General features: G+C 37.4%; 1 protein-coding gene across 1 annotated transcript in view; it reads right to left on the bottom strand.

Moving 5' to 3' along the window:
- The window catches only part of LOC306885981 (unconventional myosin-VI-like), a 60,556-nt gene extending 43,300 nt beyond the window's left edge, over positions 1-17,256 (bottom strand). Inside the window, exons 1-6 of the mRNA XM_079442820.1 lie at positions 16,781-17,256; positions 8,177-8,318; positions 3,533-3,602; positions 3,316-3,389; positions 621-750; positions 356-461 (exon numbers count right to left, since the gene is read on the bottom strand). Of these exons, the coding sequence (XP_079298946.1) occupies positions 356-461; positions 621-750; positions 3,316-3,389; positions 3,533-3,602; positions 8,177-8,293 (497 nt within the window). The 5' untranslated portion in view covers positions 8,294-8,318; positions 16,781-17,256. The remainder of the gene's footprint in view (positions 1-355; positions 462-620; positions 751-3,315; positions 3,390-3,532; positions 3,603-8,176; positions 8,319-16,780) is intronic.
- Positions 17,257-18,921: the final 1,665 nt, after the last annotated feature.

Genomic DNA, 18,921 nt, shown 5'->3' with positions numbered 1-18,921 from the left:
CTGTAATGTACATGCTAACATGATTTAAATCAGATTGTAAACATTATAGTCTGACTGTTGCTGATTTTTCAAGATTTAATGAAGCACATATGGAATGATCCTCATATCAAGACACAAAAATTAAAACCACAATGTTTTTTACAGTTTTGTAGGCACCATAATATTTATTTTTATAATTACAATTATAATGTTTAAAGATTACATTATATCTACATCACATTATTTATTGTGTCTAAAAAGAAATTTCACCACCCCTGCCAGATATGGCAAAAACGACTAGATTTGGACCACGTATACATGTGAGAAATATTAATTGAAGTGTTTTATTAATTCCATGAACAAACAGTTATCATACCTGAGAACAAACTTTGTGTTTTCTGTTTTCCCAGCACCCGATTCACCAGACACAATGATGGACTGACTCATCTTCAGAACTCTCATGTCTCTATAGGCTTTGTCCGCTGAGACAGAGACAGAGAGAGAGAGAGAGAGAGAGAGAGAAGTTCGTTAAAATTGCTGTCAACACTGTAGCTATCTAAAAAAAAAAAATTGCTGCAAAAGAAGACTTAGAACAGAATCCTCAAGTGTCCTATTAGACAGACATTCATGTGCCCACTCACCAATAGCATAGACATGAGGAGGAAGTGTCCCTAAAGAGCGTCCCTGATAGCTCTTAATGGTCTCTGGGGAGTAGAGTTTAGGGATGTCGAAATACGGGTTCACAGCAATCAGGATGTTAGCCACAGATGTCTGAAATAAAACACACACATTATCAGAGAAGATTTAAACCATTCATTGTTGTGTGTGTGATTTTGTATTTGCAGTCTTCCATATTTTGGACAAACAGATCAGTGGTTGAAGTACCAACAATAGTTTTAACCGCTGTCTTTAAAAGCCTCGTGCTTTCAGGTTAGCTGCGCTGTGTGGAGTGTCACTACCTCACAGGACCTAATTAAGTGCATTGGGCAACTTGATAGCGTCTGGGCAGGATTAGCTGGGTCATCTGAGACAGGCAGTCACACTAGGGCAGGGCCTGGGCCGTCTCCTGACAGGCTCGGGTGCTGTGCTGATGAGCGGATGCTGACAGTGGGACCGCCGTCTCTCAGATGAGAGGCTAATAAGGGCTACTGGAGCACGACAATAACATGCCCATCAGCTCCGTACCTGCAGGCATGCCTGCCAATGAGATCTACGAGGTTTAGCATGAATCGGGAAGCCCTACACTGCCCTGAGGTGATTGTTAAGCAAAATATTTGAATGCATCATGCATTTTTTAAGATTTAATGCCCCAAATCTGTTAAAATTTAAAGTGTAGCTTCATTAGAAAAAGCTTTAATTAGTTAGAAAATCAATTTGTTATACATATTCAGGTTATGGGTGTAATTTGATCCCCTGCTGATTTTGTATGTTTGCCCACTGACAAAGAAATGATCAGTCTGTAATTTTGATGGTAGGTTTATTTTAACAGTGAGAGACAGAATAACAACAAAACAATCCAGAAATATGCATTTCAAAAAAGTTATAAATTGATTTGCATTTTAATGAGTCAAATAAGTATTTGACCCCGTCGCAAAACATGACTTAGTACTTGGTGGCAAAACCCTTGTTGGCAATCACAGATGTCAGACATTTCTTGTAGTTGGCCACCAGGGGCCCGTTCTTCGTATGGCGCTAACTCAACTGAATTTGATTGTTGCCGATTTCACTTGATCTTGGATCATTTGGTTCTTCGAAGCTCATGCATAGCAACCGGTCCATAAGCTTAAACCTGCTCAGGAGCAGGCTTATTTCATGTAAACATGATTGCATCTTTTTAAGCAGAATTGATACTTAAAATCTGCCCCAGCCACCACTACTTTATTACTGGTCCAGGGACAATCATTTAAAATATTAATAATTAAAAAATGAATTTGAAAATAATATAATAATGTTGTGTAGCCTATAATACTATAGACAGACGGTTTTACTCATTGAAAGATTTATTTGTGATAAAATAATTACTTTATAATTGTATTGGAGTCCTACACACATGCTATACAGTTAATCTGAGCTGTGCATTAATTTGAGTGGTGACAGCTATTATGGGAGTGGCTTGATGGAGCGCAGGAGATGCAGATAACTTGATCTTGACCCTTAAGAAACTTTAGTTAATGCGTTCACGTAACAATCTGTTTCAAAGATACAATTAATTGAATTTCTGATTACAACATTGAAATAAAAATGTAAATCCTGTACAAATACTAGAATAGTATCGTGAATATAAATAATGTCATTGTAATGCTGGAATACCCATCCACGACCCATTTTCAATGCCCTGGTTGGCTTCAATGCCCTGGCCCTGACGGTACATAGCCCCGTCCATCGTCCCTTTGATGCGGTGCAGTTGTCCTGTCCCGTTAGCAGAAAAACACCCCCAAAGCATAATGTTTCCACCTCCATGTTTGACGGTGGGGATGGTGTTCTTGGGGTCATAAGCAGCATTCCTCCTCCTCCAAACACGGCGAGTTGAGTTGATGCCAAAGAGCTCGATTTTGGTCTCATCTGACCACAACACTTTCACCCAGTTCTCCTCTGAATCATTGGCTTCAGACGGGCCTGTACATGTGCTTTCTTGAGCAGGGGACCTTGCGGGCACTGCAGGATTTCAGTCCTTCACGGCGTAGTGTGTTACCAATTGTTTTCTTGGTGACTATGGTCCCAGCTGCCTTGAGATCATTGACAAGATCCTCCTGTGTAGTTCTGGGATGATTCCTCACCGTTCTCATGATCATTGAAACTCCACGAGATGAGATCTTGCATGGAGCCCCAGTCCGAGGGAGATTGACAGTTATTTTGTTTTTCTTCCATTTGCGAATAATCACACAAACTGTTGTCTAACCAATGTCTAACCTAACCCTAACCAATAGTGCAAAACAAGTGTGGTCACATTTACTGTTGTACAGCTAAATTTCAAGTGTAAATCCTATAATTTGAATAGGAATCTGTGCAACTGGAGTTTAGCGTGAGGCCGAAAAATATTTCCTACACAGATTTCGTTCATGTCACATAGTTGGTCAAATTCGCAGCTAATCTGCCACGTTGACCAACAGAAAGCTGCTTGGTTTGAAAGAGTTCTGTGTGAGCAGATCTTAATGCATCACTTCCCATTAACAATAGATAATGGACCTTGCCAAATCTGCAAAATTAAGTGGTTTAAAATTGGTCCATGACTATGTTATAAGTTGGCCAAGTATTTGTGCATTTGCATAGTTTTCGCCTTGGAAAAAGGCACAGAAATGATGGAAAACAAAAATTCAGTACAGGAATTTGACTTACATAGATCAAGTCTTTGCTGTAACGGACACGGACGTTGTTCAGAAGAGTGGCCTCATTCAAATACATAAGAGAACCTGGAAGTAAATATGTAAACATGCCCTATTATAAGAGAACAAATATATCCCAAGTAAATTTGTGAATATCATTGAACATCATAAGCTTAACTATTTTACATGATGCTAATGGCTGATGCAGCCCAATTAAGTGATATACTTACAGTTGTCTTCAACATGTTTGTTCACATCATCCTCAGCAGGAAAGACCTGATTGATGGGAGCCAGGAACGTCTGCAAAGTCAAAATGAGCATTGTCAACTTTGTGACCTCTGGCCAAATGAAAAACCTGGCCTAACAACAACTGCCTACATTGACCTATTTCACTATTTATCCATATTATTAAAAGTGCACAGCATTTACGACCACACAGAAGATTAATGGGACAAAAAACAAGTAGATGATGGCAGCCGTTTGTTCCCTCATTTCTGACTCTGTCTGGTTACTTTCAACGAGGTGTAAAGCTATAAACACTCAAGGTCTTCATACATTACAACTGAATAAATGACACTGAAGAGCGGAGCTAGGTCAGCCATGATTGATTGTGTCTAATGGTGGCCATAATGCGGAGAAGAAACAGTAAAGTCATGTTAATGTGAAAGGTGAGAACATAAGCTGCGAAATCCATTACATGACACATTTTAAGACGCCCAAAACTGCCCATCACACCGCTGCGTTATTCAGAGTGAGACGAGACAGGCTGACCTTTCCCAGAAAACCCATCTCATCCCTGCTGACTTTCCTGCTTTACATTATTCCACACCCTCACTTTTATATAAGCCATTTACATTAGGAAAGTTTTTATCTGCCTCAATGTCATAGATATCATCTACCTCTTTGACCTAAAAAACACACACAACCTTGATATATTCAAGTGGGAACGTATCACGCATTGTTTACCTTTGTTTAATAAAAGCTAATGTGCCAATGACAAATAAGAGAGTTAATGATAATGAAAATAAAATCTATAGCTTTAAACAGTTCTTAGAAATATGATCTTTTAATTCATGTTGGTTTCATATGGTTCTGAAAATTTTGTAAGAAATTGATTTTTTTTTTTTTTTTTTGAATTCAAATGCATTTAAAAATAATTTATTTCAGGTAAAAATGTTTTATAAATACTATTAATTTCTTTTAAAGGTGTCATAGAATGCATTGATACAATATTTTAAATTGTTCTCTGTTCTACATAGAAGGTATGTGGCTTAGGTAAGAAAAATAACATACATGAATACAAAAACAACAATGGACTGCATGATTGTACGAGGAGAAAAGAGCAAACAACTGAAGCAGAAACAACAGAATTATAAGTTAGGATCAGGGAGAATTACTTTTCTTAAAGGATGTACAGGCAATTCTGGTAGCATTATCACCATTTCTGTCTAAAATGGAAATATTTAAATTTCTTCAAACAGTTATCAAAACACCTTTAGTTTTATTGTCAGTCGCAGCAAAAAAGACCACCTCGTAATATTTATTATTGCATCTATGAACATCATCCATCCACAAATGAGCTTTCTGGATCAATGCAAATCAAACAAAATCAAAGACAAAATCAAACAAATAAGTGAACTGAACAAATGAGAGAAAGTTATACCACTGCAAATGAATTAACTCAAGTCTGCTTTTAAAAACCCATTAAAATAAAGAGAACCCACCCCATAAAACTTTTACAGACGGGGGTAAAAACCCCAGGCTGCCACCCTCTTGTCTTAATCAGTGACATTAACATGACAGCCAGTACCATTCTTTAGAACACCGCCATTAGCCCTATTATAAGAGAACAGAATAACTTCTAATTCACACGAGTGATAAAGTGGGGTTAAAAAAAAAAAATATGTATACTTTCCATAACGAGGAAACAAACTGTACATTAGTGATACCAAGTTTGCTTGCTTACATGAAGAACTGCCAGAAGTGATTGACACGAAGATCTAGATCAGTAAATCAGAAGTCGAGTCACTTGGTATTATCAAACCCTTATGCCACGTCCATCCCAGGAGAATAAGAAGCGGGAATGGAGCTCAGGAATTGACGAGCTTCGTCCGGTGAGTGCATTAGTTTGGTCTCGCCGTGTTTCATGACGATCTTCAGTGTAGCTGGATACTGAAGAAAGGTCTGCAGACCTGCCTTTCAATTCCTTCCGTACTGCACTGAAGGAGCTCCGCTTCTTTGCCGTCGCAGGAGAGAAGTCGGGGAAGAAGCTCAACGTCGCACCGTCACCCGCTTTCACAGGACCGCGGCGTCTTGCTTCATTTAGAATCAAATTCCTGTCATTGTAGCGTAACAGATTGAAGAGAAACACTCGCGGTTTAGAGAGATCAGTTGAAGCTCTGGAGTAAACTCGATGTGCGCGTTCGATCTCGATATCTTTGCCCGCAAGTGATGGGATCCAAATCGGCAGAGACCGTTTCAGAAAGCCAATCAGGTCATCCTTCTTGGCCCCTTCAGGTAGTCCCAGCAGGCAGAGATTACTGCGTCTGCTGCGGTCTTGTAAATCAGTCACCTGCTGCTCGAGGGCATCCAGACGGCCAGTGTGTTCGCCGATAATTTTTTTCTGCTCTCTGTTTCCCGATTAAAAAGTCAACTTTAGAGCATATATATTCTGGATTGTAGTCATGTGAGAGGCGAATTCGGTGTGCATTGCTGCTAATTCAGCCTTCAAAATGTCCTCAAATCGCTTTATTGTGATCGCCATGTTGTCTTCAATGTCGGCTCGGCCCGCCGCGGCTATTGGTTTTGTTTTCTTCTCAATTGGCGAGGATGATGGTGAGAGATAAGCGAGTTTCCGACTGTGTGACATCTCCACACCAACGACAAACGAAAACTACCCCAAATGTAAAAAAAGAAGACAAACAACAGTAAAAGACGGTAATATATACAGAGCTCAGCTAATGTGCGACTTGGCTCATGAAAGCGTCACGTGATCCCCCTCGCTTTCCGTGCCTTTCTGAATACAGACGCCAACCCATCCCTGCACTTCACATACCCTGAACAGCCTGGAACATAACATTTATTTCCATGATCTGCCATTTTCTCTGTTGTCCTCGCTTGTTTCTGCACAATACCTGCAGAACTTCTGATGGTTTGGCTGTATAGGTCCGGCTGGCCTAGAACATGGGTGGGTATATGCAAATGTTGGGGGCGTAACTATTAGTGATCTCGACTGTAAGGTCACATTAAAGATTACAAATTATGTTCTGATTCGCCTATTTTTCAGTGGTCTTTTGCATTCACAAGATTTACATAAGAAGGAGGAAACAATGGTGTTTGAGGCTCACAGTATGTCATTTCCATGTACAGAACTGTTATTATTCAAGTATGCCAAGGTAAATACAGTTTTCCATTCTATGGCACCTTTAAGAATTATATTTTCAAACATTTTTGAGGAGTTGCACCACATGACATTTTACAACTGACTTTGTCATAAGAATGTCAAAAAAAAAAAATAATCTGAGATTTACAGACCTTGACACATAGTTATAAGGATTTGCAGGCATCCCATCTATATTATTTCCTGTTCTGTTCTTTTGTGTGCATGTGTCAGCATGTTGGCTGCAACACATGACTTAGTTTCAAATATTAACATCACCATGAAATCAAAATGGACTTATTTTTATGGAATATTGCAGCATTTATTATAGGCTAAATGATTTATCTGTGCACATTTTACTTTTTTTTATTTTATTTATTCATTTGCCCTTGTAATCTTTAATCAAGATGACTTCCCAATTCCCTTTGCACTGACATCTGTTCTCTGATGACGTGCTCCAGCACAAGGGAAGGAACAATAATCAGTTCCCCCCAGCAATCTGTCACTCACGAGATCACAGCAATTAGCAAATGACAACAATCTAATCGATTCCTCGTGGACAAAATCAATTGCCTCCCTACATTTTTTTATTTTTCCAAGAAGTTGCTTCACTTGGATATATAGTAAGAAAAAATAAATCGCAAATTTTGCTTCATGCCAACTTTAATAAGCATGTTTGATCATTTATTATTATTATTATTATTAAATAATAAGAAAAAATATATAAACTAATATTAGCTTAATTTTAAGATGTTATTTCATGAACTCCTTGTATATTTTAAGTCATTGCATGTACAGTATGAATTGCATTTCTAACACATTTCAGATTAAATGAATAGATCCATTTAAAATGGATGCCACATCATTAATTATAGTTCCTAAAGATGAACACTAACCCTAAAATACACCTTGCACCACTTTTAGACAAGAGATATTACATTATTTAGTTCTTGTGAGAATGTCCTCGCTCGCAAGGTGATTTTGTCAGGCATTTCATTTTCAGAAATATCACACACAGTGCTACAGTCTCTAAGGGAGCGTGTAAGCAGGCTTTTTTTTGTCCAATGAACCTACCCTGAGTGTAACGTGACCCACACACCTGCAGCAGGTAGAGCTCATTACTTATTCAAAGCCCCTGCAAGTGACACCCTTACACGGCACAGCACTATTCCACATACACATGTTCTCACATTTTACCTATTGCTCAGATACCTGGAGGCCTTTTATACACATCATGAGGTTAATCAAGTGCGTGGTGGGAAAACCTCAACACGTCAGCAGAAACGCTGATCACATGATCACCTGAGGTACTCTGGTCTAAGTGGATGGATAGGGTATCAAAGGTGCTTAGCAACTAAGCTTAGTTTTCACTCGTATGAACACATGAGGCATGACAATATGGTATAAAATCAATGGCTGCCAGCCCGCCACCTGCTTGGTCACTGGTTAAATGCAAACAGGATGCCTTTCAAGGGCAGTAAAGCTGTTGTCTTACCTTTCCTCTCTGATTGAGAGGTTCAATGGTGAGCGCATCCGTACCGATGTCCACTATAATGCCCAGCTGGAACCCTTCAGTTGGGTGGGGCGCCCACACAGGCTTCCCATCCTCCATTGCACCCCGCAACTACACCGCAGCTCTGGAAGACACACACAGACTTGGCTGGCAGTATGCAAATCTTGTCCAACAGAAAAGTAATTGTTTTGTTTAACACAAACCATGTGACTGTAAACAAAATATCTTTCAGAATGCAGCAAGTGAAGGCTGACAAAGTCATCTCCAGTACAGATGATGGTAATGAAAATAACAAAACAACTTCTTACATTAGCCACTTCAAAGTCTTGATAGGCATAATGTACAAATGCACACTGAAACTAGATCTCTGAAGACAATATGAGTGGAGCTTTCTCATGCAAATCTCGCTGCCTCAATGTTACAGTGGTTGCAAGAGAATTGTTAGCGTGTTGTGGGAGGTTGCTAGGTCATTCCTAGGGTGCTGTGGTTGCAATGGCATTGTTAAGCCCTCTTTCCACGATTTCTGACATTTGTATACGATTTTGCGTATTGCCCCCTAGTGGCCAGTGTGGGGGGTAACGGATTACACGTAACGCGAGTTACATAATCAGATTACTTTTTTCACGTAACTAGTAAAGTACCGCATTACTTTTTAATTTACAAGAAAATATCGGAGTTACTTTTTCAAATAAGTAACGCCAGTTACTTTTTTCCCCATTTATTGATTGACAGCTCTCCTGTTCCCATGTTGAGAGAATTTGTTCATGCAGTATTTGCATGAAAATGAAATTTTGGTTTTTACCGTATTATTTAAAATGTTCATGTTCAGATTACATATTCTGTATTTATACGGTGTGTGTGTGTGTGTGGGGGGGGGGGGGGGGGGGGGGGGTGTTGGCACAATGGTTAACCAGAAATATTAAAAATGGCACACCATGCCGAAAAGGTTGCCGACCCCTGATATAAGATTTGGGTCAAATCGCCCACCCCTACTCTCCACTTATTCACCATGGTATAATAAATAAATAATAATGTCCACAGAAAATAAATTATGGCAGTATGTCTGAAAGAAAAGCATAGCTGGTTTACGATGGATAAACAACGTAAATAATTATGTATTAATTATATCTGACATATTTATTCATAATCGCCAATTTTACAAACACATTTATGCATTTGACACTTTAAGACAAACCTATGACCATTGCTAGTGCCATTCTCTACTGTTGCAGCTGCAGGAAGGCTACAGAAATAGTGTTTGAGAATTAATATTTTAGTTCAAAAGTGTTGGTAATTCTCACCTCACACTTGCGGTTTTGATTAGAATACACATCACATCACATCCTGTCAGGTGGTCATATACGGTCTTAGCTGCAAAACTTCAATGCATCCAAAGCATAAAACGAATTAAAAAAACTCTGCATTAGTATTTGGTCAGAACGTATAGCGCCCATACTAATCCTCATTGGAAAAGAATAACTTCTGTTCTGTCATTTGTTAGAGATGAAAAACATAGCTTTAGTGCTTTCTGAGTGGTTGGAATTGCTAGGGTATTTGTGTGGTTGCTAGCCCTTTTCAGGTAGTTGTTTGCTGGCCTAAATCAATGCTTAAGTCTCATAGAAGTACTTAGATTTCATCACGTCATGCAATTTTACTGATCGGATGTCTACTGAATCATGAAAATACCAAGTGTAAACACCCTCCAAGATGCATGCAAGAAAATATCAATCTGATCACTCAAACTTTAAACTCAAGAGGTGCTTGATTATTGAAGACCCAGTTCAAGTAATTGGAAAGGCATCTGGTTATTCAGGCCACATATGCTAACTTTAGGCTACTCTTTTAAAAGTGAATTAAGTCAGCATATGGAACTCTAGGATCCCCACAATCAACAAAGCGAGCCCTTGCACAAAGTGCATGGGAATTTATCTCCTTTTTTAATCATCTGCAAGTTGAAAATCATGCAGTGTGTTTGAATTCATACTCTAAGTATGAACAATATTAATTGTGATGGCTGCCTTATAGCAAACACCACTATAGTCTGATTGGTCTCATATTATTACGAAAGGTAAAAATGTGTTCTTTTATGCCATCTAATGACGTTTTGGAAAATTCTCAAGGACTTGTCATTTCAACAAAAGTTCTGTTGAGGTATTTTAGTCTCCTGGGTTGTTGCTCCATATGTTTTTTTCAATGATCTTGTTATTGCTTTCAGGTATGGGCTTATCCTGTAATAGCAGATTGACACTTCTGCTCTCTGAGCCATTTTTAGCTGCACAGACTCTCCTCTTGAGAGAACAGTTGGTGGCCCTATCTGATCTCACTCTGATCCAACAATAAACCATAGACTTCGTAGTGTTCAGTATAATTCCCTATTAAGATCAGGTGATTTATCTGAAGCACTGGATCACATCCGTTAAGATCCATGATATCCACTGAGGGCCGCAGACTGTGTGACCCGTCACTGAACTGCTGTCAAAGTCTACAAAAGCAATAATGGCTAATCACAAGGACGTTATTATACCTGACGACAAGAGTACAGCACTGACTTTACGTCAAAGACGTCTGCTGTGCAAGTGAGGTAGGACACGATAACCACTCCAGGTTTGGTCCAGGGCAACATTTCAACTCTGGCACTCTGACGATGGCTCGGTCCCAAGAGTTCCCCACGGCGCAATTATCAATTGTCGAGCATGCCAACTAACCTCATTATATGCTCAGAAGCGTATGTGTGCCAATCAGTCGAGTCTCACATGAGTCTTTTGAAAGGAACAAAGACTTGGCATGAGTACATGCTTCTGCTCTGCAACACTGATCAGAAAACTATCTGGCACGTTACTTCTCACATAATGCTCGATTCTGTGCTGGATCAGTCTTGGGAAAATGAGATGTTTGATGCGATGCACTAAAACATAATTATCTGTTGATTGTGTTCATCTTTGTAATGTCTTTTTAGCATGTCCTCATAAATCTTTTGTCCAATTAATTTCCTTGAATTTTAATTTCCTTGAGTAATAGATTTCCTTGACTTTTCCATGAATAATGGATAAGCATAAAAAAGACTATGTAGACTGGACACACAAAGAGTGTTTTAAAGCCAATTATACTTGTTGGGGTGAGCCTACTGTGTAGATATTGTTTTTCTTCATGATCATTTAAGATCATATTCATTTCTAGAAATCAAAATATTATATTCAAGTCTAGAAATCACAATTAAAGAACAGATATATTAACAATAATGAAATGAAATCATTATAAAACATACTTATTGAAATTATCACCTTTACAAACACTTTGATAACTATTTTCATTGAGGTGTTGTGACATTTGTGAACTTCAACTTGAGAGCCATTTGAGTGAATAACTAATATTGTTTTTGTTGTTTTTTTTTTTCTTTTCTTTTTTATTAAACGTCGCTCCTTGTTTATTGCTTTGTTTGAAAGCTACCATCTGATCAGGCTGATTCCTCATTGATAAATGCTATAACACATCCAAACTTATCAGATGTGACCCTAATATGAGCCATCCACTGCAGTGGAAAAGGGAAATTTGAAAGTACTCAAAGACAAAATGAGTCCAAAGTTCATGTGTCACAATGCCCTTCACTTGGATTTTTAAATAAGATGTAATAAGAGACAGCAGCTATACACAGTATATTGTTCCCATGGTTAATCATTCTAGCTACCAGATAATGATGTAAACTCAATGCCATGATAAAAAAATAAATAAAAATAAAAAAAGTGTAATATTTATCAGGAAGGATGAACTGTGGGTAACCTAGATGCAGGCTCATTCTGTAAATGTTACAGACCTTTCAAATGATCACAGTTACTTTCAAGATTAATCTTCATCATCCTATATAATATCTGTTATAACGTTAACAATTATATGCTTATACAACATTTCATTTTGATAACATTTTTATGTGTCACAATGATGGCACTGCATTAGACACACAATAAAAATGTTTTATGGCTATATTCTGTGCAGATGGCCATCGAAAGAGAAGGCGGCTTTGTTGAAAATACCTGAGAGACATTGAAACAAGTGATATGGAGATGAAAGAGAAAATGAACTTAGGACCTTTAAACCAAAGTTGCATAGCAACATGTAAATATTGATGCAAAAAAAAAAAAAAAAAAAAAAAAAAAAAAAAAAAAAAAAAATCAAGCAAACAGCATGCAATTCACTTTTTTATATAAATAACAAAAATTATAAAATAAAATAAAATGGCTACATATCCACTAATGAACACACAAGTCCTGTCAAAGCATGCTTGGCAATGCAAGCCTGGCTGAGATACAATCTCTTCCACAAGAATCAACAGATCCAAAATAACAATAAAACTGTGAGAAACACTCCACGTCCACATTACTGTGATAGTCAACAACAGACATTTCTTTTCCCACATTTTTTGGCTCATCGTTCCATCAAATAAACATCCATCTATCTGAAGCTACATGTTTACAGTGAGACGGTCATTGAGAGATGAGTAATTGCACATATTTATATGCATGCTGATGGCAGCAGTACAGACGTTGTCATAGGCAATGGTTTGAGGTCAAAGGGCTGTGTGAGTTTCCTGTAGCACACATACTGTATCCCTCCCCTTTCTTCCTCAGCTCCTGCTCTCTTTATAGCCAGAGGATATGGAAAACAGGACGCAACAGGATGCAAAGAGGCCAGTGTCGATGGGACTTCCAAAGCCAAATTTTCCTGCACTTTTGCTGGGTTCTATAAATATTCAAATGAGTGTTTTAATATGCAAGAACTAAAAAAAACAAACAAAAAAAAAACTTAAATCAAGCCAAATGTTACTAGTTGGTCTGTAGGTTTCTAGTTTGTAATTAAAACTATATGTTTTTCAAACATCAAAATCCTGATTATGTTTAATTTATGAAAGCCATTATTTTGATGATCAGTTAAAATACATTTTGTGTAATTGTGTGTCCTAAGCAGGGATGGGAGGGCATTTCTTCTTTGTACAAAGGCATGGATGTCATTTATAGAAATACAGACCAGCTGTGAGAGAGTGAGTGATTTTTTCATATCAGGGTCATTCCATGAAACAAAACCTTTTTCATTTTAAAATGTTTAAATAATTGAAATCATTAAAAAAATATGTTATTGCTAGAATGTATATACAATAAGTAAAAAATAATAATAATTAAGTATAAAAATAAAAAAATAAATAAAACCAATATGTACTGGTCTGGTAATTTTCTGCCAGGATATTATCTAGCAATTTTATGGACATTTCTGTTAACTCTAAAAGTGCAAAATTCAAAATACAAGTAAAACACCGGTAAAAAATAAATATGGAAAATTCCTTCATATTAATGCAGTACATTGTCCCCTTCTCTTCTTTTTTTTACATTACACAGTATATTAGGGGTGTAACGGTACATTCATATCATGATTCGTGTTTGATACACAATACAATATGAAAACAAAGCCAAAATAATACGGTAAGTTAATATGGTAAAAGCTTTTATTTTTGGATATATATAATTATTATTTCTAGTGGTCGAGGCCGACTAGTTTTTCTGTTTGGCCGATGCGTTCGAGACATTGATTCTGACGGCGCTGAGAGCAGCAGTGCCTGAGCACACAGTGCTTATTTTCTCCGGAGGTTGACGTCACGCAATCTATTTTGGCAGGCAACCAGGTGAGCGCTAGAGCGGCCGTAGCATTGGTATCAACAGTTGTAGAACAATAATTTAAAACCAGACTCTTTAGACCTTACAAACCTTACACCATTTTAACATGGTGGACAGCTGCTGTGCGCCAGGATGCCAGAACATGCAGGGGAAAGCTAGGGTTGCCAACCGCCCTGTATTAGCCGAGATGTCCCGTATATTGGGCTTAATTTATGTGTCCCGTACGTGGCCAGTTTCTTGTCCCCTCAGAAAGTAAATCAGAAAGTCCTGAACATAACTGTTCAAGGAAGGCTGCAGAATCCTCTGTCGGCTGATCACTCCCGCTTCACAATAAGTGCCATGTTTTGACTAAAGTACATTTCTATTTTGGCAAATAATAACAACGTGATTATATTTCATGAGTCCAACATCCAGCCGCGCAAGAAAACATGCAATCTAGCCGAGAAGTGATCAATAAGGGAAACAGTCTTTCACTATTGCAAAATAGAGAAAAAACATTTTACATTTAAGTAAGCTTCTTAACCTAAATTATTCGTAAAACACACAAAATGTCCAATTAAAAAAAAAAGCGTTGAGCACCAAAAGCAGCTATAAGTTATCTTTAATTGAAAATATGCATTTTCCTATACACACGCAATGGCCCCATAAAGCAAAGGGAAAATCATTTTATCGTATTCCTCAGACTACTAAAATGGTTCACTGCAATAAAACATGCTAACACACACCATCTGGGATTAAACGGGTAAGATTTTATGACATTTATGATGTATACTGTATTGACAGTGATATAGTTATAGCTACCTACAAGGACAGCTAGGGTTGATTATATTAGCTAACAACAGTTGACTTAACCTTCCAGTGACGACATTTTTACAGTCTATGGTTTTAGCCGGCAGACTCCTGAATATTCATCAAAAACTTAGATTGCGTCCATTTGTACCCTTCTAGGCTTTTGTAGGCTTTAAAGAGTCTCCAGAGTAACGTTAGGAGAGAAAGTTGATGAGGCAGTTGTACATATCAGGAGGAAATCTATATCCGTTCATATATTGATACACGTTAAAAGCACCCCGGGTGCATTATAGGGATCTGTTATGTTTAATCTATTAAAGTTTGCTATGTCTTTTGAATTAAAGTGCGCAGTGAACTCTGTTGCCTTGAAACTTACACTGACGCCATTCATTTCATATTTGCTCCTGGCTGTTCTTGCCTACCAGCATGGTGGTGTAAACAGAATGGGTCACGTGACGTCCAGATCTCTATAGTTCGCTGTCATCGTTAACAGTTCTGGATAGAATCTGTCTAATAATCAGATAGAACGGTTAAACAAAGGGATTAAATGTATACAAAAAGTATTATAAATTTAGTTTTTATAATATTAGTAACAGAAAGACGAACATTATACTTTAGCGTTTGCTGTCAGCATTCAGCAAATTTATGACTAATGGACATTTAATTTCACAAACCTTGCAAACTTATTAGAATCCAGTTGTGAGACGTTGTGAAGTGTGCATTTCTATCATGCATGATCGAGTGTGCTCTGCTTGACTTTCAGTGCGAATTGAATGCTAGTTTAAACATTAAACTCGTGATTTCAAATTATGCAGCACTTTATGCATTTGCCCACGGTCATATTCATATCATTTAAAATGAACAATATGATTCCCAATGCACACAAACGTCCCAGAATACTGAGTGCCCTTACAGTGTTTACGTCCTTTTTAATTATATTTGTATTAAATATTTATTTATTTGTGAAAAATACTTTGTCATCTAAAGTACAAGACAAGTATGTTTATTTTACACATTTATTTTTTAATCCATTTTCAAATTTCTTAAATATTAATTAACATTAAATAAAATTATATCGGCTACATATCGGCCACCCTGCTTTACAAGATATCGGCATCGGCTGTCAAAAAAACAATATCGGTCGACCACTAATTATTTCTACATGGTACACAGTAAAAAAAAAACACTTGCACAGGGCAATGGTGACACCAGAATAAAAATATTCATAATTCTGCTATAAATACTGAATTATACCGGCACAAATACTTGCACTCTGACTAAATATGCTTAATATTTAATAATATTTTTTATTAATAATAATTAATAAACATGGAAGTTCAAATGTGCAACCTTCTGAGTTTACTATATCTGTAAACTTAAATTAGTTCAAATATATATTTATATAATCATAATTTAGATATGCATTAATACATTGTATATTATAAAACATTTCTGTTTTAGTGATTAAAGCATTCTGTAATAGCACACAGTAATAGCTTTTCGTTGTTGAAGTCAGTGTTCACACACATTTCGTGGAATGACCCAGGGGGGATTAGAAAGGTGGAACCAGAGCAGTCGCGCATGCGCAGACACTGGAGTTTACAGTCACCTAATACAGTGTTCAAAGCATCCATCATTCATATGAAACAAACACAAATAAATAACGGTAACTCGGCCCTTCAGATCACAAAAAGTGAACTCCTTAACAATACAGTTTCCATGACATAGAGCCTTTACTCATTTTTTGGAAAACTTTGATCACACACTTAACTGGTCACAAAACAAAACAAATGTCTCACTAAAAAAACAAAATAATATAACTAAAGCCAACCAAATGCAAAACCTGGAGTAAATATAACTATCTCGGATAGACGAGAAGTTACATAAAGTGTAGCATTTGCAAATACCATACAAGTGTCACACTTTAAATCTTGTATTTAAACCGAATTTTGATTGTTACTAAAACAGACGATATGCGAAATTCACCAGGCGACCGTTAATAATATAGACTCATTCATTAGCAGCATGCTAGCTCGCCACTGTAAAAGCAATTAAACACAACTTAACAAACAAACCACTAACGTTAGCTGCTCTAAATAGAAGCCACGCAGCAAATAAAGTAAGTAAAGTGACTCACTTTATCTGTAAGTCCGGTGAGAGCAGCTGTCTTTGTGGCCAGAGAAGCGACAGGCTGTCCCGGTTAGCGGTGACAGATTCCCTCGATGTTAAATATTCCCTTTTTCAAAGCCGCTGTCCTTCCTCTAAGTGTGTCCGGCTTCAGACTGAAGTCCTCAGGAATAACAGCGACCTCAGTGGTGACACGGTAGCTGTGACAGACACAGGCCGTGTCTCAAATCACAGAGAGCTGACTATCTAACTTATACAGCTTATGTGGGCATACAGCAGGCGCGTGCAGCGTCTTGGCCGTTACAGAAACGCGTGACAATTGTGCACCTCATAGACTCGCGAAGAAGCGACTTTACGTATTACACGACGGCCCAAAAGGCTGCCTAGGTAGGGAGCTCACTAGGGTTTTGAGACACAACCACATCCATCCATCTACTGACTAAAATAACACGACTTTTAACACACAGATGCCTTCTGGGTTGTCATGGTTACTAAAAGGTGCGCAACTGATACAAACTGGAGACTCATTAATGTTTTATTGGCTTGTAATTCAAAACTTACAGAAGTATTCCTAAATTGAAATGTAATACCCCATTGAAAGCAGACTTTGTAAATCTAATTAGGACACCTGATATCTCACTACGTGGCACTGTATCAAATTTCTGAGCAAAACAGCTAACAGTTTTTGTACCGTTTTAGTTAATAGCCTATAGTTTTAGTTTAGACTCATCCATTCGACTTCATGCTGAAATGTCGCTCAGGGCGTTTGGGTTAAGGTTGTAGTCTCTCATATAATAATGAAGCATTGTAATATCTGACATGATTTTACAGAATATCATCTTGTATTTGATCACATACATTAAACATCAGTTCCTTCAGAAACAACAGGTTAAAATAGGAGTTTTACAGTTAAGTCATCTGGTAAACCTGGAGAAACACTGTTATTGAATGCCACACTGACTTTTGCATTTCCCAGGAGCATTGCAGAGATAAAAACAATCGTTCAGTGTGCTCCAGAGCACATATGCCAGTAACACAACATAAGCGAACAGAAGAACACACTCATCTGAATCATATTGTTACCTTGGACTGTTTAGTAAAAATACTGAGTCTGATGAAAAAGCCTGAAGTGGGGAGGTGTTGTTATACTAGCTGGGAGATATTCTGGTTGTTTTCCAGTCACATGAAAGTATAACTTGAGTCTAAATATACAATTTCAGCCCATTTCTGGAAGTGCTGTAAAATTATATAGTAAACATGCACAAAAAAGCTGACTAATTAAACAGAAGTCATAGACAAATTTCATAATGAACTATTAGAAATAGTTTTTGTTGTTTGAGAATAAATGAATAAAGTCATTTATTTTTATTTTATTTTATATATAACAAATTCAGTATTTGGGTTTGCCCTCATTATACCCTCAGTGGTAACCAATCCCTCAAAAACATTTCAGTTTAAATTACAACTCACTCCATATGCTGCTGGCCTGCTGGCAGATGGGTAATTCCACAAACCACTGAAGTAATAACTGAGCGTTGAGTGCATGATCCACTCAAAGAGTCTCATTAGCTCTAACACTTCAGAATTAAAAGAGATAAAGGATGTTTCTCATATGGAGAGCACAGCAGGGATGCAACCTCAAGAGAGGGGAAGGAGGTGAGGCCGTCACAGGTGGTCGTTTTCAAGGTTTCAAAGCTGATCTAATGATACAGGCTATGAGACGTTTCTTTTAAACTAAGAATTTAATAGACTTCACAAATCTACCAGTCAAATGATTTTGAACAGTAAGATTTTTTATGTTTTTTAAAGAATTATCTTCTGCTCACCAAGCATGCATTTATTTGATCCAAAATGCAATAATATTGTGAAATATTTTCACTATTTAAAATAGCTGAATATATTTTAAAATGTAATTTATTCCGGTGATCAAAGCTAAATTTTCAGCATTGTTACTCTTCAGTGTCACATTATCCTTCAGAAATCATTCTAATATGCTGATTTACTGCTCAAGAAACATTATTATCAATATTTAAAACAGTGGAGTACTTTTTTTCAGGATTCTTTGATGAATAGAAAGATCCGAAGATCAACATTTATCTGAAATAAATAGCTTTTGTAACATTATGCACTATACCAGGGGTCACCAACCTT

This window comes from Barbus barbus (genome assembly GCF_936440315.1).
Source record: "Barbus barbus genome assembly, chromosome: 20".
NCBI lineage: Eukaryota > Metazoa > Chordata > Actinopteri > Cypriniformes > Cyprinidae > Barbus > Barbus barbus.
This window is presented reverse-complemented; position numbering and strand designations above follow the sequence as displayed.